The sequence below is a fragment of the Podarcis pityusensis genome (assembly GCF_964106645.2).
Source record: "Podarcis pityusensis genome assembly, chromosome: 3".
Lineage (NCBI taxonomy): Eukaryota > Metazoa > Chordata > Lepidosauria > Squamata > Lacertidae > Podarcis > Podarcis pityusensis.
This window is the reverse complement of record NC_138026.1, coordinates 18985724-19006674: the sequence shown is the minus strand read 5'-3', so window position 1 is coordinate 19006674 and position 20951 is coordinate 18985724. Positions and strand designations below refer to the sequence as shown.

Sequence of the window (20951 nt, the reverse complement as noted above, 5' to 3'; positions counted from 1 at the left end):
GGACATCCCTAATTTTGTTGGCGAAATGTTGAAGGGTATGAACTTCCTTGAATTCTGTTGAGCACTGATCTCAATTGCAATTCTAAAGTGTTGGCCCAAACAATCTACATTGGCCTAAGGATACCTACACCTGTGATTGTTTGTAGATCAGTTAGGGATAGAAAATGCTTAGCCCTCTAATATTAATCCCAGCCAGTTCAGAGTTTTAGTAGGTGAGGATAATAATAATTTAATAATTATTATATTATTTATATGCCACCCAGACACTCTGGGTGGCTCCCAACCAAATGTTAAAAACACATTAAAACATCAAACATTAAAAAACTTCCCTATACATGGCTGCCTTCAGATGTTTCCTAAAAGTCAAGGATCCTAATTCCTCAAATGTAGTTCTCCACTCGGTTAAGTGGGAAAGGCATAGCTGTCAACCTTCCCTTTTTTTGTGGGAAATTCCCTTATTCCAGCGCCGTTTCCCGCTGCTATCCCGGATTGTTAGATATCCCGTAGACTGTCACCGGGACAGGTAAGGCTGCTGATCCCTTATTTTCAAATCTGAAAGTTGACAGCTATGGGGGAAAGTCCTTTGGGATGCCTAACGCTATCATATTGTCTGTAAAAGATACCCAACATTGTATGCAAAAGATACCCAGGTAAACAGGTGCATTTGTAAGATGGCATATGAATGAACCAGGAAGCTCAGGGGACTGTTTTGCCCTTTCATGCCTTTTGCACACTTCTGCTGCCTGAACCAGCCCAGATGAGCCTCCCACAGCTCTTGCGGAGAGGATCCAGGACTCTAACCTTTGGACCTTTTGTAATTTGCTCTGAACTTCTAAACCGTTTGGCTCAGCTGCTTTCCCACGGACTATTTAAAGGCAGGTCCAAGTGGGGACGCTCAGACTCTCTTTTGACGCTGGACTGGGAGAAGAAGGAGAGGAGAGGGCAGAGCAGCCACAGGGTCAACATGGGACCCCCACAGCTCTGGCTGCTTCTGCTGCTCAGCAGTGCTGCCTTGGCACGTAAGTAGCTTCTGCCATTTAGCGTGGAGGTGGAGCGGAAGGGTCTTCCCTTTTGAAGACAGTCCCTAGATATTGCATTTAATAGAGAAGTGGTGAATAGACTGCAATGGCCCGTTGCTCCCATAAGGGAGGGTTATCTATTGATGAGACTGTGGATCTATGAAAATCTGATCTAGACATGCTCACTTTGCTGGTAAATGCCTGGTTCATTCCACATACCAGGCACTCTGTGTTTTCTGCTTACTTAGCTTTTTACCGCTTTAAGGAGGAGGTTGAGGTTTTGTCAGCTGTGGTGTGACAAGTTAGATGGCATTTGGTGACAGAAATACATGTCTGTTGAAAGTTTCCTTTGTGTCTTCATTAGAGTGCATTCTGCTGTTGTTGTTTTTAAACCAGAGTCTCCAATGTGGCTTATGACATTTATCAAAAAAAGTAAATGGAAAGGAATATGTGTTGGACCATAATAAAAAGCCCGTAATTAATTGGAAAATACCTTTATTTGAAACAACCAAATAGTGAATGAGCTTTCCAAGTTCTACAGTTTAAGAATTAAACCAGCGGTGTAACTCACTGTGTAGAGCATTTGATGAAATATGAAGCTACAATCTTGTCCCAAGGACACACACTGAGGCAACAGTCCTATGCACACTTTCTGAGAAGAGTATGCCCCCTTTGGACCTTTCAGGACCTGTTCCAGAATTAAACATGCATGGGACTGGGCCATCAGGCTGTTGCAATCCTAAACACATTTACCAAGGTGCAAGACCCACTAGGATCAGAACAAACACAGAAAGACTTGGGCTTCAGTCCTAACAAGGGTATTGCCCAACCGTTGCTTTTGGAGAGCTTTCCCCTTGAATGAACTAACACTGCTACCTTTGCTTTTTAAAGTCCCATTTAAGTCAGTGGCTTCAAACAAATGGAACTGGGTTCAGGACTGCAGGCTGGCATCCTGATCCCAAACACATTTTTCCAGATGAAACCTCTGTGGATTTCAGTTGACCTCAAAGTAAGGCTATGACCAATCACCTGGGAATTTCGAACACACACAATGTACTCAGTGGGGCTTACTTCTGAGCAGGATTGCTCTGTCAGCATGCTTCAGACTGGGATGTAAAGTTGCTTCAGTAGTCCCATTGTTTGGAGGAAAACAGTGATGTTCTTGCCTCTGGGTTCAGTTTCCCTTTCTGCTTGGTGGACCTGCATTCTTCAGAAAGTGGGACTGCATCTAATACCTTTGCATTCTTCTTCACTCACTAAAGAAAATAGCACTTTAGCAGGATCAGGTTCTCCACTGGGTTTGGGTGCTCAGTGTAACTCAATGCTTTCTCTGGATCAACAACGGGGATTCATCAGCTATTTGATATGCATGTTACGCTACACAAATGGATCTTTTCAACATTTCAGACAGAGAAGCATATGGCAAATCACATACTCATTCTCATAGCAAAACAGCCTTTGGAAAGGAAGCATATTTTAGCAGCACTTACCCTTTCAAAGCTGACAGTTGTCTAAGCAGCCTGAGGCAGAATGTATATTTTGATGGAGAACAGTTATTGACGAGGACAATTTGCAATAAATTCATTTACCAGCCATGTTGCTCTTGAAGGTCTGTATTTTTCAGACTGAAGTATTATCCCTCACCAGCACACTAAATTGTCTACTTGTTAGCAAAGACAAAAATCAGAGTCAACACAGCTTTATCATTCAATCCACAAACTGCTTGAGTGAACATTTCTGCTCAAGTGGGTCAACAGCAATAAACAGCATGTTTATAAGGCGACTGTACTGTATTTTGTTCCTCTGGTATATAATTGGAACTGAAGTTGTCCTTTGTTTAAATTTATTTTACAGAAGATGGGCCAGAAAATTCAAATCCAGGCTGTTCAAGTAAGCAATTTTTATCTGGTCTTTTATGCTCTTCTTCTCTTCCTGGTTTCTTAAAACTTCTGCCCAATGAATTCTTGGGTTTGGGTTTCATATGATGCAAACAAACTGGCTAGAAAGGGATGATAGCAGTGGCTACTAACCATTCACCTCCCCAAAGCAGTATTTCTAGCTTTAATTGATACTGGGGTTTGGGGGTCAGGAAGTGGGGAGGATGACAAATATAGACAAAATGCATAAATGTGTGTGATGTGCTTCCAAAATTGTAAAGATCGACAGCCTATCCGAAACATGAAATGGGGGTCAATAGAGACAATCGAATCAGGCTGTTATTGGGTGGTGGTTGTTTTTATTTTGATTATGTATTTTGTGGTTTTATATTCTGATTGTATTCTGTGAACCACCCTGAGAGCTGTGGGTATATAAATTCAATAAAATCAATCAATATTTTTTCTTTGCTGGCTCTTATACCTGCCAAATATGTTGTGAAACGGGTTTGTGTGCATGGAGGGGGGATTACATGCGTGCCTATATGCCTTCCTGATCCCTTCCTCTAAAACAGCGGTCACCAGCATGGTGCCTGCAGGCACACATATGATCTCAGAGGCTTTCTGTGGCTCTTCAATGCCTCCTTCCACTGCTGAAGTTAGCTTGAAAGAAGCACTTTTCTGTAGCCTACAGAACAGGTTGTTCTGTGTTCTTGGTTGTGGCGAGTGTGTGGTATATCTACAACAGTTTCTCTGCTTTGCAAGTGGGCTCATGGGACCCCTGCTGTAAAACATGACCCCAAAATGATACCATTATATTACGGGATCCTTACTTGTGCAAAACTCTTTTGCATTTAGAAACTGTAAAGGAGAAATAGCTTCCAAAATGGTTGTGAAAGGCAGCAGTTTTTGTTCTGACTTTTAAACATGGGTTCCCTTTGTCTTGCCTTGCTTCTTGTCAGCTGACTTTTCATTTCTTTATGTTGGAGTGGGGGTTACAGGTGTGGATCTGAGAAATTATGTCTATATTATCCAAGATATACAAATGACGGAACTCTTTGTCTACTTCTTAGCTAGCGTTACCTCAAATATCAGAATGTACCAACGTGTCTTGGCGAATGTCTGAAATGAGATGTGTTTTTGACATTCATATGCAAATTCCATCAATCTCAGACAACATTTCTGAATGCCTGAAAACTCAGTGAATGTTGGCAGTCAGTAGCCTTCCTTTGACTGTCACCATTGCCTTGCAAATGTCCCAAATCACAGACACTCCTTAAAATGTATATAGTGTTTGCTGAAAAATAAAACATTGGCGTGGGTAGCCTGAAAATGACAGGGTCAAGGGATCAGGAAGTGTTTATGAGCAACCTTTGTAAAGTACTTTGTTTGTCCTGAACTCCTTGGCTAGATACTTGATGTTCATTTTGAGGGTCAAAGTATCTGATGAGTTGGTGTTTTTCTCGCTGTCCCTTGATAAGCTCTGCTTTCCTAATGTGGTATTTTAGCACCGTCTGCAGAGACTCATGACTTAGGCTGCAATCATAACCCCACTTACCTGGAAATAGGCCCCATGGAATCCAGTAGGCCCTACCGGGGTGAACTTTGGTAATCTTTCATAATGGGGGCCCTGTGCTAGGCCAAAAATTGATGCCCCCAAATGGATCTTCTCAATTATGGATCTTCACAATTTTGTGTCCTCTGGGCTTGGTGCCCTGTGCAGGAGAGCTGTCCACACTCCCTAAATCTGGTGCCGGGACAAACTTCTGGATAGACCTAGTTAGGATTGCTGCCAAACTTACTTTTTCAACCCAGCTAAGAAACTGTTACGCATTTTGCAGCATTTCTCAGTTTTATCTTGTTTTGTGTATATACCTTCATAAAAACAAAGTTTTTACAGGTGTTGTATCTAAATTTAATAGTACATAGGAATTAGTAAAGTAAATACTAATTCTCTCCTGAATAGCTCAGTGGTTTAGTGAGCATAGGAAAAAGTTGTTCTTGGGTGGCGATCAACTATGTTTTACTCAGAGTAAGCCCACTGACATTAATGGACATGATTAAGTTAGGTCCATTGATTTTAATAGGTTTACTCTGAGTAAAATTTAGCTGTGCTTGTGTAAAATGTAGGGCTCATTTAGATTTTGTTTTGTGCTGTGCTTCCCAGTGTTTTTGAGTGGGTTTTGGGGTTCTTTTGGTCTTGGTTCTTTCCCCCAGGAAAGCTCGCATATTACCACTGAATTGGAGCAAACTCCAATCTGCAGAAACCTAATTGCCATTTGCTCCAATTCAGTGGTAATACCTGGGTTTTCCCAGGGAAAGTACTGGGACAAAACCCCCCACAAACACTCAGACATGGACATTTGAAGCTCAGACTTCAGCACAAAAGGCAGTCTGGATGAGCCAGTTGAGCAAGAGTACAGGAGTAGATATGGTTAAATGTCAGTTTGTGGCTGAAACACTAATAGTTGATTGGTTTCACTTAGTCATCCATATGTACCAAGTGGTTTGTTGGCAGAGGCCTGGAATCAGAGATCCTCTTACTTAACTGCAGTGGGCTGCAAAGTAATTGCAATGAACAAAAATCTGTGCAGATGAACAAACGGTTGGAGCTGTTAGCACCGATCGCTTGTTGCAGAGAAAGGGATTGTCTGGAATGAGTTTTCCCCAACAATTCAGCTGCACTTTTAGAACTCAGTGTGCTGGCCATCTTTTCAATATTGTGTTCATGCAGCAAACGTCCAGTGCTCACAGGTCTGGGTGCAGTAGGTACTCTATTTTTGACCCATCCCTCGGGATCCAGACCTCAGGACCCCTGTTCATGTGAGAGCACATTCAGGACCCCAGTTAACATGCAGGTGTTTGTATCTCTCTTGCTTGAAAATACTGGTTCTGTTTTGTATTATGCTAGCATGTTAACAAATTTAAAAAACACACCTCAGCAAATTCCAAAAGTTCAATGGGGGGGGGCAGTTACATTTATTCACTCTGAAGGGATACCTTCACTTTGCTGTCCTTGTCTCTGTATAATCATAGTGAAATGGTGTTGAATTTTGTCTGGTTTCCATTTCTCGACTGATAGGGAAAGAAAGGTGCCCTGAAAGTTGTGAAGAGCCCAGAACAGTGGTTTGAAATCTATTTCTGGATGATGTGGTATATGCTGTCTGTGGTGTTGAGGGTGGATGGATGAGACAGTCCAAAACCAGTTACACAAAGGTTGTTCTGTGCCACCTACTACAGTGGTGTCTTGGTTCTCAAATTTAGTCTGTTCCAGAAGTGTGTTCCAAATCCAAGGCATGCTTTCCCAGCAAAAGTAATGCAAAACAGATTAATCCGTTCCAGACTTTAAAAACAACAACCCCTAAAACAGCCATTTAACATGAATTTTACTAACTAACGAGACCATTGATGCATAAAATGAAAGCAATAATCAATGTACTATACTATAAAGTAAATAAGACAGTATTGTAGGTGATAAAAATTTAAATTATTATTTTTTCTTACCTGCACTGATGACAGCCATTGTTTGGATGTGGGGCTTTTATCCATTTTCGCAGTCACACAATCAATCAATCAGTAGCTGAACTGGGTTCCACACAGTAACAAAAACAAATTAACCGAAAAAGCCTCAAAAACAAAAACACAAATTAAATAGCAAAAACAAAAGCGCCAAACGTAATCCGTTCCGGAAGTCCTTTTGACTTCTGAAATGTTTGAAAACCAAGGCACAGCTTCTGATTAGTGCAGGTGCCCTGGAAACAATAGCCGACAGCCACATCGGATGTTCAGCTTCCCAAAAACGTTCGAAAACCACAACACTTACTTCTGGGTTTTTGGCATTTGAGAACCAAGGCGTTTGAGAACCAAGGTACTACTGTATCTATATAATGCAGTTGTTCCAAAATAAAAAATAAAAAATTGGGGATGTGCAATAAATTTCAATCACAGAACATGAATTGGTTGCAGCATTCCAAAGCGTGATTCACTTTATAAACTGGCACAAGCAGCAAAAAGGACTGCATTTATGAAGCTTACTTGTTATCGCTTGCAGTTTCTCTAAGGAGATTGGAGACAATATACATAGATCTTCTTCCATTTTATCACAACAGTCCTGTGAGGTAGTTTAGGTAAAGGGGTGTTCACCGGTCCAAAGTTAGCCAGTGAGTTTCACAGCTGCATAGGATTTGAACCAGTGTCTCTCCAGTACTAATCCGACCCAGCAACCACAACACTACACTTGACTATCTTTCAGTCTAATCCACCTCAGAAGGTTGTTGTGAGATTAAAAGAGACAAGAAAGGTTAAATCGGTCACACAGTGAAAGTTCTATGGAAATTCTTATAATACTAATACTGTTGATACCTTGCTTGTTAAATTTGTCATTTCTCTGCCATATACTCTAGTTTCTGGACAATCCATCAATTAATTAAAACACTTTCACATCACTCCTAAAAGTTCATTGCATTTTACCACACCACCCAGAGCCATTTAACTAATTCATAACAAATACTGAAGTGTGATACAAATAGATAGATTGTTTCCTATATCGAGCACTGATAATTTATTTCCATTTCCTCATTCAAGTTTCTGACTGCAGTCAAAGGAACTTTCAGTGTGAAAGAGAATACCTCAGTGTTTTTACACCTATGTAGATGTATGCAAAAATTAATAAAAATCTACTTCCTCATGTACGCCTTGTAGGAGACACAACCAGATTTAAGCACTTGAGGCAATATGTCTATAACTATGAAGCGGACACAGCAAGCGGAGTAACAGGAACGGCAGATTCACACACTGGCTCCAAAATTCAGTGTAAGGTAAGAAGGAAGAAGGAACAATGCCAATTAGAAATATTTAAGAAAGACACATGAACAATGACAAGGGTCTCTGTGGCAAAGTACGTACAAATAGTACTGTGGTTAGTGGAAATTTAATATTTGGAGGTGAAGACAGTTGCTCCCCAAAATCTGCTTGGGAAGATGGCTGGCTGCAGTTATTGACTCTAGGCCTCGACTGCATTTTTAGACAAAAACAAGCAGGTTATGTTCTTTGGTAACAAGCTTTACTTATTGGTAGAAGCCTGAGAATACTTCTGAATCTCTATTACATCAATCTCTATTATTTATTTTCTTGACCCCAGGCCCTTGAATATATAGCCCCTAACACCAGCCTCTCTCATTTCCACCATCTGGGAATGACAAGCTTGCCCATTTGATTTGGATTCCAAACCATTCCTGCTTATATGCTAGTTTATTTGCCCCAAGCCACCTGCATCATTTCTGCTGACACTGCATAGCCATTCACCCGAAACTAAGAGAACATTATCACTGGTTAATAAGAATCCCTCAACCTGCAGTTCATTTACTTGGTTGCAGAAATTCTTGTGTCGGATTATATCGCACTCTTTCTGTTTCAGGTTGAGCTGGAAGTCCCACAACTATGCAATTTCATACTCAGGACAAGCCACTGTTCCCTCCGGGAGGTGTCGGGAATTGACCCTGAGGGAAGGCCTATACTGAAGAAGTCAAGGAACTTGGATAAGTTTGCTGCTGACATGTCCCAGTAAGAAAAACTGCCTTAAATGATATTTAATGAGCCCTAAGAACACATTAAATGATATTTAATGAGCCCTAAGAACACATTAAATGATATTTAATGAGCCCTAAGATGCGGGTGGCGCTGTGGGTTAAACCACAGAGCCTAGGACTTGCCAATCAGAAGGCTGGCGGTTCGAATCCCCGTGACAGGGTGAACTCCCATTGCTCGGTCCCAGCTCCTACCAACCTAGCAGTTCGAAAGCACGTAAAGTGCAAGTAGATAAATAGGTACCGCTCCGGCGGGAAGGTAAACGGTGTTTCCGTGCACTGCTCTGGTCCGCCAGAAGCGGCTTAGTCATGCTGGCCACATGACCCGGAAGCTGTATGCCGGCTCCCTCGGCCAATAAAGCGAGATGAGCGCCGCAACCCCAGAGTCGGCCACGACTGGACCTAATGGTCAGGGGTCCCTTTACCTTTAAGAACACATAAGTAGAGTCCTGGTGATAATGGCCAAAGGCCTATCTTCTCCAACTTCCTGTTTTCATGGTGGCCAACAAGATGCTTGGAGGAAGTCCACAAGCTAGACATGAGCATGTCAGCCCTCTATCTACTTGTTAGCCTAACAAGTATTATTCAGAGGCCATAGTTCTTGTAATTTCTGCCATCTGTCGAGAATGATAGCAGCTACACAGAGCAGTGGTGTCTCCAAGATGCAACTAGAGAGTGAATTGTTAATTTTAAAACACAAGATACTGGAGCAAATCTAAATGCTCACCTCTTAGTTATCTCTTTAGGATTTTTGAAATCATATTTTTGGACACAATCACAGAGCTGTCAGGAGGGGAGAGGAAATGGAATGGAGTAGAATAGAGTGTCCCAAAGTGCCACCACAATTGAAAAGAATATTGACAAGCTGGAACATCTGCATTTCTTCCCCTAAAGGTTGTTTTTATTTGTTTTGCACAGGTATGCGCTGAAATTCAGTGTTCAAGATGGGAAGAATTTCCAGCTGTACCCTGAGGACAATGAACCTATGCACATACTCAACATCAAGAGAGGAATAATCTCGGCTCTCATGGCACCCATGGAGACAGACGCCAATTCCCAAACACTCTCTATGGTAAATTTCATAGTCATGCATCACTTTATTTTCCTTTCATCTATGTAGTGAAACCTAGCTGAATGGCCAAGACGAAAGGACCTTCTCCCAATGGAAAAGCCAACCTTGGATCATCAGGGAAGTCTCTCAGTTAGGCCTCAAATGATGTTGGAGACAGCAAACAATATGTATATTTCCCTCCCCTTAGGATACTGTATATGGGAAATGCGACAGCGACATTGAAATAAGAAGCAGAAAAGGCAGCAACGCGGCAGACATTGCAGTCAGAAGAAACCTGAAATCCTGTGAAAACTTCAGCCCCATCAGAAATTATGTCAGCCCACTTGCCCTCGTTAAAGGCTTGGTAAGGAGCATGAAATGAGAATTAGACTAGCCTGTATTTCTGATACTACCAGCATCCGGATATTATTATCATCACAGGCAAAGCTTGACTTCCAGCTTATCAATATACTGGAAACCAGTCTTTCCCAACCCTAGAGTGGTAAAACAATTTTATTATATGACCAAGATTCACAATGCGAAAGCATGTTTGTAAGTTACCAATAACTCTCCCTCAGGCTGGATATTAAATTAAAAAGAAAAGAAGGAAAGTATTTTTATGATGTTAAATCCTCTCTGTAGGTTGCTTCATTCTTAGGTAGGAGAAATGGCCCTCACCGAAATAATGAGGTGAGCCTAAGCCTTATGCAGAAAAACACAGGTTAAACTGAGGCATGATGGGTTGGGGGCAAGGAGGAGAAGAAATAGAGGCCCTCCATTTGGAAAAAGAAAATCCAACCATTAGATGATTCTGCCTCTGGAATTAGATTGTGTATGTGTTATTGACACCTGGACATTTGTAAAGTGTTAACTTATTACATTGTACATTTAACTGCTTGGCTAGCATGATCCTGCCATGCAATGAGGAGCATTTTTACCTGATCAGAGACGCACCTGATCAGAAATACAGGGAAGCAGACAAGTGGCCAGTCCCCCTTGCCACACTTAGCAGGCCAATATAGGTGACAGTACAGCTGGGGGAGGGGAATGGCTACAGTGCAATTTGTTTTGTTAGGGCAAACAGTAAGTTAACTCTACCACCCTTGTGTTTTGCAGAATACGCCAATGTCCACCCTGATAAGCAGCAAACAGCACTGTGAGTACACCATCGATGCAGTGAAGAAGCATGTAGCTGAGGCAACCTGCACGGAAGAGCACTTATTCCTCCCTTCATCGTACAAGTAGGTTCCATGTCGTGTCTCTCTTGACCCCTTCCCGATTAGGGTTATAGGCTGTGGTTGAAACATGCGTGTTGTATACAACTTTGCATTTTAAAATGTTTCTTTTCCCCCTTATTGCCCACTAGACAACAGTATGGCATGTTGTCCAAAGTCAAACAGTTTCTGAAACTTGAAAACACCGTGCAAACCAACAACAGAGACATAGATGGTAAGGCTTACGAAATCTCTCTCGGATTGATCTGTTTCCTATGGGGCTTATGTAATGCAAGGAATTTTAAGTGTTCAAACTCACAGATGTAGAGAAAGGCTAAGCACCGGCTACATGCAATTTCCCAATATATAAAGAAAAAAGGAGAAACCTATGCTATGTTTGTGGTGTGTACAGCTGGGTGTGACGAAGGCATGTTCCTGGATCCGTCTATGTTTAAAATCCCAACCTATCAGGCAAAGGGGTTTCACATAACAGTGATAATATGAATGAACTGAGACCGTACCCATCAGATGAGCACCACACAATGTAGGGCTTCTGAAAAGACAACCAGGGAACTTCATGCTAACTCAAAGTTTCCATTTTTTGTAAGGTTGTTTTGAAGGGCTCGGAAGGCCAGAAATTACTTGACATTTTGTCACAATGAGGCTATTTTTTACTGGGGAGCATGAAGGTTTTGCTGTTTCACAACCTGATAATTTGAACTCTTTGAAAATGGTAGTTATATAAAAAAATAACCCCCATAACCAATACAAGCTGATTTCATCACAGAAACACTGAGAATGTATGGATGAGTTGTTTATTCAAAAATGATCATAGAATCATAGAACTGTAGAGTTGGAAACGGATCACGAGGGTCATCTAGTCCAACCCCCAGCAATGCAGGAATCTTTTGCCCAACATGGGGCTTGAACCCGCAGCCCTCAGATTAACAGTCTCATGCTCTCTTGACAGAGCTATCCCAGGGGTGTATGTAAGATCAAGATGAAAGGTTGTATCCAATGGTGACTTTTCTCCAGTAGAAAGCAATGCCACTGGCACAAGAAAAAGCATATAATTTTTGCCAGTGGTCTCTACCTACGCCCACCCTCCATGCCATTGCCTGTAGTGATTGAGAGGGTCTCTCAACTCTGAAAAGCAGAGCCCATGTATGGATGAGTTGTTTATTCAAAAATGATCATAGAATCATAGAACTGTAGAGTTGGAAACGGATAGGTTGGTCAACAAAAACAGATTATCCCATGCCAGTGTTTTCCATTGGCACTAAGTCACTGTGGAATACAGCCTAGGGCAGCATGTTCATATTTTGGAAGGCATTATGTTTTGGGGGGTGTAGAGGGTGTCCCAGAAATGCAAACATACAGCATCCTTCTGATAACATGCATTTCTTGGGATATGATTTACAATGAATTGAAAAAAACTGTTCAAATATACTTTCCCAAAAAAACCAGAAGCCTTTTTGCTGGGGTTGATAGGAGATGAAATAAGAAAAGCAGATCAGAGATTATTCATGTACGCTACGACTGCTGCCAGAATCTTAGTAGCCCCAAAATGGAAAACTCAGGAAATACCAACATTAATGGAATGGCAGACAAAAAATGGTTGAATATATGGAATTAGCAAAACTGACCCACAGAATCCGTAACCAAGAGGAAGCACAGTTCAGAAGTGAAGGGAGTAAATTTGTGGAGTATATACGTAATAATTGCAGAAGTTTAAAGACTGTAGTAGGATTAAAATAAATCTTATGACATGGACAGGAGGATGTGAAGAATCTGTGAAAAAAGGAAAGATTAATATGAAAACCTCTGAAGGGAGGGAGGGAAGTCCGGGCTAGATAGTGAGTTGAAAAATAAGTATACATAAGATTGTAGAACATTAGTGTATTTCTTTTGTTTTGTTTGTGTTAAAGAAAACTCAATATTTTTTTTAAAAAATATATAACATGCATTTCTTTATAGTCAATGGTCTGGTAAAGAGAGGCTTGTCCTCAGAGAGTGTGGAGGCCAAATCCCACAGGCATGGCGATGCTGTTCTGAGAGTCCTTCAAGAACTGCAGAAACTGTCCGTCTCCCAGCAGAACCAGAAAAGAGCCAGCCTCTTCTACAGATTTGTGACCGGACTGAGAGGCTTGCACAATGCTACTCTGGGTCCTCTGGTGCCAAAGATGATGGAAACTTCCAGGTATTTTATCAACAGGAACTGAGTAAATATGGAAGAAGTCACAGTGAAAGCAGCTCTCTAGTTGTTTGGTCAAAAGCTTTGTTGCAATAGTCCACTGTTCAGGTGTTGCAATGGGAAGACAGAAGTCGAGAGTATGCACCATGGAAAAGTGTGGGAGAAAGAATATTGGCCAACATGGTTTTGCAGAGGTCCCAAGGACAACAATTAAACATTTACCTTCCATCCGATAGTCTAATTTACTCATTGTCCTATTCGTTGGCAAAATCTATTCGTTAGCAGCTATACACCCATGATCCAGAATGAAACCTTTCTTCTCGGTATCAAAATTCAAGAGGCCACTGAGTTCATGACAGAGGTGAAAATAAAATTAGGGACTTCCTGATTTGGGTCAGATACCACTTATAAAACATCTTTAATATAGTCTCCTTAATCAAACAGCAAGCCGAAAAAATTATCATTCTATTCCGTAACTTCTCCCAAGCCGAGAATTAAATATTATGTCCAATATCTGATGACCAGTGTATAATCACAGCCTTAGCTAGCTCATCTTTAGTTTCCCATTCTAACAAGATTTTATATAATTTCGATATTAATTTTTTGTTATTCCCCAATATGGCTTTCCCCCTCCAAATTCTGACCACCACCCCTTGATACATCCTCTCTCTTTGTCCTTCATGAAAATCTCATTCACTTGAAAACACTGAAACTGATCTGTAACTATTCTTCACCTTTTAAAAGTCTTATAATTAAATTAAAAGTCTTCGAATTCAAGGAGATCTTTGGGTGTTCCCCAATTTCACCCCCATGTTTAATTTTTTAACTGCCTCCACTGGGCATAGCCAACATGGCGGTCTTCCTTTCTCAAAGTTCTTCATATCTTGCCCAAACATTATAGAGGCTCTTCCTGATCACATGATTAAAGACTCCCTTGTGCACTTTAGTCTTATTGTAGTACAGGTAGCTATGCCATCCAAATGCTTGGTTGTATCCTTCTAAGTCCCAAACTCCTGCATCTTTCCATTCTACCTACTCCTTCATCCATCCCAAACACGCTGCCTCCACCAAACCCCATTTCCATTAGGCTGGGGAGGGTTGGTTGGAGGCAAAATGTCACACAACACTGGCGCAGCATTCCCCATTCTACCCACCAAATGTATTGGCAGGCATCTGCTGTGTTTTGATAATTTAGTGTGTGTACACAAATGGTCATTGTTTTTCATTTATCGGCACATTTCCATAGAGTGGTGGGTACATATAAAAGTTAACAGGAGCAGAAGTACCAGAAATAACAATAAATGGCTGTGAATGGATGACGTAACGATGGTGCCATGATGGTGTCAAATCCTTTACGTCGGGTTTGAAATTTGTTGGTTTGTTTCCCTTCAGTTCGATCACAATACAGGCTCTGACTCAGTGCGGTACCCCAGAGTGCTTTGGTGCGATCCTCCAAGTCCTGCGGACAGGCAACGTCGATTCACTTGTACTGGATGCTGTCACATACAGCCTGGCGCTGCTGCCTTCACCCTGCACGAAAAGGATACGGGAGATCCTCAACACAGCCCAGTATCGCCCAAGCCGAGCTTCTTTTTATGCCTTGAGTCACGCCGTCAACAGGTATGTGGCACCTGGGTGCGTTTATGACCTGAAATTGATTTTTTAAGGAATGTAATGTGGTTGCAGCATTGTCTAAAAGACCTTTAGCCAACTAGCTGGTTGGTAAAGCTAAAGGTACCCCTGACCGTTAGGTCTAGTCGTGGACAACTCTGGGGTTGCGCGCTCATCTCGCTCTATAGGCCGAAGGAGCTGGCATTTGTCTGCAGACAGCTTCCAGGTCATGTGGCCAGCATGACTAAACCGCTTCTGGCGAACCGGAGAAGCGCACAGAAATGCTGCTTACCTTTCCGCTGAAGGGATACCTATTTATTTACTTGCACTTTGACGTGCTTTCAAACTGCTAGGTGGGCAGGAGCAGGGACCGAACAATGGGAGCTCACCCCATCATGGGGATTTGAACCGTGACCTTCTGATCAGAAAGCCCTAGGCTCTGTGGTTTAACCCACAGCACCACCCGCGTCCCTACTAGCTGGTTGACAGCAGTGCTATTGTCAGGGACCGTGCTGAGGTGGGCTGCACTGAGGAGGAATGGGGGGAGCCCCCCCCTGCTCCAGATCCGGATCCTGAGTCTTCCCAGGAGCAGGAGGACAGTATAGATTTGGATCAGTGGTTTGCAGAGGGGCATAGTTCAGAAGGCAGAAGCTGGGAAATACTGGATGGGGAACAGCTAGGAGAAGAAGCACTGGGAGAGAGAGAGTTAACAGATTCACTGTCTCTGGAAAGCATTCATCCGCTTTCTCCAAAATCAAGAAGAGCTGAGAAAGTGGCAGAACAGAAAGCACAGAGGGTACAAACTCAGGTTACAAGACGTAGGAGTGACGTGGGTGACTAGGGACGTAAGGGGGTGTGATCCTTAATTGGGAGCACCACCATTCCTAGGAAATGGGTTCTTTGTTCTCTCGCTGTGATCATTAAAGTTTCTAACTGGTAAGAAGACTCCTTTTCCTTTGTTCTGCTTATCTACTGCCAAGGCAGGGGCTGGGGGGCTGGGGTGGGGGAGGAAGCCAATTCCTGAAGCATGACAGCTATGGTTGCTGTGAGGAAATTCCATGGCAGAGCTACCACTCTTTCTAAGCCCTACCAGCTTGGTGCAATGGCTTTTCCTTGCTCTTTTTTTTGGGGGGGGGGTATTTATCCCTCTCCCCTTGCAGTCAATGGAATGGAATACACCAGCTCCATAATCACTCACTGTGTAAAAATAAAGAATATGTGCTTTTCCCATGAAAGCTATTGTTCATATGCAAGTTTCAGTGTATAGGTTGAATTGATTAATTTTACTGAATTACTGATAGGCTGTCAGCCATATAAATACAGTTTGTATTTAATAGCACATATTTAACCAGATACGGCAGAAGAAAAATAATAATTGTGATCTACAAAATCGGGGAGAAATCTGAGGCTTAGCAGCTTTAAAAATATTTGATACAATTTCCCTTTCTTCCAGATTCTATGACAGCAACAGGATAGTGACAGAAGAAATAAATGATGTTGCTAATTTTATGGTGTCACAGATCAGCAATGAATGCTCTGGAGATGAGGAACTCACCTACCTGACCCTGAGGGTATTTTTTTTTTTTTTTTTGTATTTTAGTTTAAAAATGCATCATTTGCCCTTGTTTGCATGCTAATATTCCCTGGCTGGGAGAGGGAAGCCCCTATATTCACCTTTTTTTTAATGTGATCCACAGGCCATTGGCAATATGGGAAAAGTGATAGAAGAAGCCAATCCCAATGTGAAACAGTCTCTGAAAATGTGTATTAGAAGTAATGTAGCATCACCTGCAGTCCAGAAAGCAGCCATTCAGGCACTGAGAAAAATGAGCATCACTGCTGAGGTAAACAGAATGTATTGCATGTTCCCCGCCCTTCCATAAAATTATGCTTTAAGCAATCAAACAAACCACATTTTGTTTCTTAGTAACTGGGCAGACCTTGTGTAAATTAGCACCAGTGGAATCTAATTATATATTAAATGTAGCGATGTCAGAGATTATTATTATTATTATTATTATTATTATTATTATTACAGTGGTACCTCTGGTTACGAACATAATTTGTTCCGGAGGTCCGTTCTTAACCTGAAACCGTTCTTAACCTGAGGTACCACTTTAGCTAATGGGGCCTCATGCTGCCACCGTGCAATTTCTGTTCTCATCCAGAGGTAAAGTTCTTAACCTGAGGTACACTCCTAATTAAAAGTAGGAAGCTCATTGAATCATACTGGTGATCATATTGCAGATAACCTTCACAGCTGTGATCGACCTCAAACAGTGTCACTCATTATTAAAATAAACGTTGTGTGCGGAAACGAGGAGAACCGAAACTCAAATGTTTCCTAAACCAGAAGTTAAGCCATTTCTAGTTGCCATTTTTTGTTCTTTAACTTTACTTTGTTCATCTTGTTACAGGACCAAGGGGTTCTAGTCAAGGTCTTCCAGGAGGCTTCTTCACCAGTTGAGAAACGTCTGTCAGCTTATCTCATGCTGATGAGAAACCCTTCCTCATCTGACATTTCCAAGGTCATTAAAAGTCTTCAAAAGGACAAGAATGAACAAGTGAAAAGCTTTGTAGCCTCCCACATTGCCAACATCTTAGACTCAACAGACCCTTACACTGAATTGTAAGTAATTGTTTTGGAATCTGTTGATGTAGCTTCAAATTTTTACCTACGATTAATGGAATAATCGTATTAAATCAGGACTCCATAAGGCAGATATTTACATAGGCTAGTAAGAGCCAGCTTCTTCATCTTGGGGGACCAGGCTATCCCTGACTAAGGTGCAGGGCTTTTTTCCAGCCAGAGCTAACTGGAGCTCAGCTCTGGCACCTCTCAGGTAGGCGCCATTGCCATGACCCATGATATTAAGAGACTCATGCTCTACCAACTGAGCTATAGGTTTATAAGAGAACAATGGAGGAGTTCATGGTGAGTTCCGGCACTTCTTTTCCTAGAAAAATAGTACTTCTAAGTGTGTATGAGAGCTAGAATGCCCCCCTCTCCAGCCATGTTGTAATCAAAGGGATAATGGCACAAATTGCTAACAATTTTTGTGGTCTGTGGTGCTGCTGAATTAGAAGTGAATCAGCTATATTGGAAGAAGGAAGACTCTCACTAAATTTCAAGTAAGGGGACCAGATTGGGCTAGTGGGCTGCCATTTTAGCCTTTTTTGAACCATCACCAGAATTGCAATATAATTTGGCTCCCAGCACCAAAACCCCATTTTACATGTGGCAACATGTGAGGGTGCTTTATATTTTGGGTCCTGTGCAGCTGACATTTCAAGCTCTTTGTGAGATTCCTGTTAGTCCCATTGGTTTTTGCTGAGGTCAGGCACCAGAACTCTAAGCCACTAAGTATAATGTTCCCTAAAGAGATGTGAATAAAAAAAATATTAAATGGAGTTTTTCTGCCAGAAACCTACCATAGCTGAATTCTACCTGAATATTGTACAAAATATTGTATTAATAATTTTGCCGCTCTATTTTAATGTCATCAGGCTCAGAGGAAAAATTAATGAGGCCCTTAAAGGAGCCCAGGTTCCACCAGCCAAGGATTTCCGGAGATTTTCACAAAATTATCAGGCTTCCAAGACTCTGTCTCTGCCATGGACCAATGGTCCAATTTCAGGAAAACTGGAAGGAGACCTGCTGTTTGATTCAAGCAGCTATGTACCTAAGGAATCCATGCTAAGAACTACACTGCAGTTGACTGGACTGCATCCTATAGATGTGTTTGAGGTACAACAGTTTTCTTAGCATTTACTTCAGTCTGCTTGCTATTATTGACTTCAGCGTATTCATGTATCTGTACAGTGGTACCTTGGTTTTCTAACGGAATGCGTTCGACACCTGGAACCATTCAGAAACCAAAGTGTGGCTTCTGATTGACTGCAGGAGCATCCTGCAGCCAATTGAAAGCCACGGAAGCCACGCTGGACGTTCAGCTTCTGAAAATCGTTCAAAAACCAGAACACTCACTTCCAGGTTTCAATTGTTTGGGAGCCAATTTGATCGGGAGCCAAGGCATTTGGCTCCTAGGGTACTACTCTATTATATTATGTGCTACTATTTTCTATACGATGCTTTTTCAGCCTTAAAGCAGTGTACAAAGGTTAAAAATTCAAAATAACAGCAACGTGATGAAATTAGAAATCATGTGCACACTCACAAGATCTCAGCTATCAAAAGGTGCAAGAAATGACAGGGTGCCAGTCGTCAATTGGAGCAAGAATAAAAATGAAAAAATATGGCCAATATGCATGATGGCCTATATGTTTACTTGCAGTATGAAAGGCAGTATGTCTCTGAATACAAATCACTGGGGGAAAACAGTGAAGGAGGACTATCACCCTCACAACCACCTTTTGAGCTTCTCACATGCAGCAGATTGGTCAAGTAGAAGGCTAGATGCTGAATTAGATAGACTTTTGCTCTAAGCCTTAAAAGGGAGCTGGTGGCACTGTGGTCTAAACCACTGAGCCTCTTGGGCTTGCCGATCGGAAAGTCGGCAGTTCGAATCCCCGCGATGGGGTGAGCTCCCATTGCTCTGTCCCAGCTCCTGCCAACCTAGCAGATCGAAAGCACGCCAGTGCAAGTAGATAAATAGGTACTGTTGCGGTGGGAAGGTAAACAGCATTTCTGTGCGCTCTGGCGTCTGTCACAGTCCTCCATGCTCCAGTAGCGGTTTAGTCATGCTGGCCACATGACTCAGAAAACTGTCTGTGGACAAACGCCGGCTCCCTCGGCCTGAAAGTGAGATGAGCTCCGCACCCCACAGTCGCCTTTGCCTGGACTTAACCGTCCAGGGGTCCTTTACCTTTTTTACCTTTACCTTGATCTGACCCAGCAAGGCTCCTCTTATGTCTTGCTAACATCTTGATATCAGAAGACAAGGCTCATGAGTGCAACGACCTAGCATAACAGCAGCACATGATTAGTGTTACGTCCAAAAACACACAACTGAGGGGAAGTTAAGTGACAGCATTACCTGCAAGCTAGACCCTTGCTTGCTCATTCAACTCTCTATTTTATGCATTTGCAGCTTGCCTGTAGAATTTCCCCCTTCCAATTAACTTGGAGTTCTCAAGTGAAAAAAAATACTCTTCTATTACTCACTCTGCTTTGTTTTATTTATTTTTTTCATTTCCATCAGATCGGCTTGGATGGGAAAAGCTTTGAGCCAACACTAGAAGCCATGTTCGGACCGAATGGGTTTTTCCCTGACAGTGCCACAAAAGCTTTGTATTGGGTAGATGGCAAGGTGCCAGATGAAGTTTCTCAAGCGCTTTTCAAATATTTTGGATACTCCAAGGATGGAACACAAGATCAGGTATACCACAGTTTTCTAGATGAAATGGTGCTGTTGGCTTTTTAAAACAAACCCTTCAATCCTGTAGCAATGTTTGAATACGTTTTGTGGGGGGCAGTGGTTGAAAACCACATTTTATCCTAAGACAGTACAGTGGACCCTCTAGATACGAATTTAATTTGTTCCGGGGGTCCGTGCGCACCCTGAAAAATCCGTATCCAGAGGCACCGCTTCTGCGCACGCGTACGGCAAGATAGAGCGCTTCTGCGCATGCGCATGGCGCACAGAGCGCTTCTGCACATGCACGAGCGGTGAAACCTGGAAAATTACTTCTGGGTTTGCTGCTTTCACAGCCCAAAGTTTACGTTACTCGAGAGTAACATAACCCGAGGGTCTACTGTACATGGAGCTGCTCTCAAAAATGAAAATGACAAGAAGCACCAAAAGTATATGGAAAACACAAAAAAAAAATAATTATTATTTTTAAAAAGGAAATTTGGTTCCTGCTCAGAGTAAGAAATGTTGCCATCATATTGACGGCCATTTTGGGCAGAGATCCCTCTTTAAGATGAGATCGTCCATTCCACACGGGCTTTGCTAGCCATCAGTACCTCGTGTGATCCTAGAGGGTTATGACAGTGGTTGATGTTTTACTTGTTGCCTTCTTTAAAACATTTTTCAGGATCCCATGAAAGGAATCATGCTTAATTTTGAGAAAATGATCAGAGAAATCACCTCCAAAGAAACACCTGAAGCCAGAGCCTACCTGAGAATGTTTGGGGAAGAGCTTGGCTACTTGAAACTCAGTGACTTCAAGCTACTTGGAAATCTAATTCGGAAAAGCCTCCTCTCGCTTCAGACTGTGCCCGAGAAGGTATATTTTCAAAATGCTGAAAACCACCTTGTGCATGTTTCTGTCTCCTTCATTTAAAAGAGAACGTAACTCTTGGCCTCTCCTACTGAGGTCCTGGTGCAAAGTGGGGGGCCTGGCCTGCTATTTTCATTGGGACACAGACTACCATTGAATGGGAGAATTCTTCCAAAAGCATTGCACCCTGATCTGGATTAGGACTGCAGTGGGGAGA

At 42.2% G+C, this 20951-nt stretch overlaps 1 protein-coding gene across 1 annotated transcript in view; it reads left to right on the top strand.

Annotated features, from left to right (window-relative positions):
- The first annotated feature begins 887 nt into the window (after positions 1-887).
- The window catches only part of APOB (apolipoprotein B), a 46081-nt gene continuing 26017 nt past the window's right edge, over positions 888-20951 (top strand). Inside the window, exons 1-16 of the mRNA XM_080998890.1 lie at positions 888-1019; positions 2874-2909; positions 7595-7710; positions 8310-8455; positions 9397-9550; positions 9738-9893; positions 10646-10770; positions 10896-10978; positions 12721-12943; positions 14330-14557; positions 16002-16119; positions 16246-16392; positions 16966-17177; positions 18056-18296; positions 19711-19887; positions 20549-20740. Of these exons, the coding sequence (XP_080855016.1) occupies positions 965-1019; positions 2874-2909; positions 7595-7710; positions 8310-8455; positions 9397-9550; positions 9738-9893; positions 10646-10770; positions 10896-10978; positions 12721-12943; positions 14330-14557; positions 16002-16119; positions 16246-16392; positions 16966-17177; positions 18056-18296; positions 19711-19887; positions 20549-20740 (2409 nt within the window). The 5' untranslated portion in view covers positions 888-964. The remainder of the gene's footprint in view (positions 1020-2873; positions 2910-7594; positions 7711-8309; positions 8456-9396; positions 9551-9737; positions 9894-10645; positions 10771-10895; positions 10979-12720; positions 12944-14329; positions 14558-16001; positions 16120-16245; positions 16393-16965; positions 17178-18055; positions 18297-19710; positions 19888-20548; positions 20741-20951) is intronic.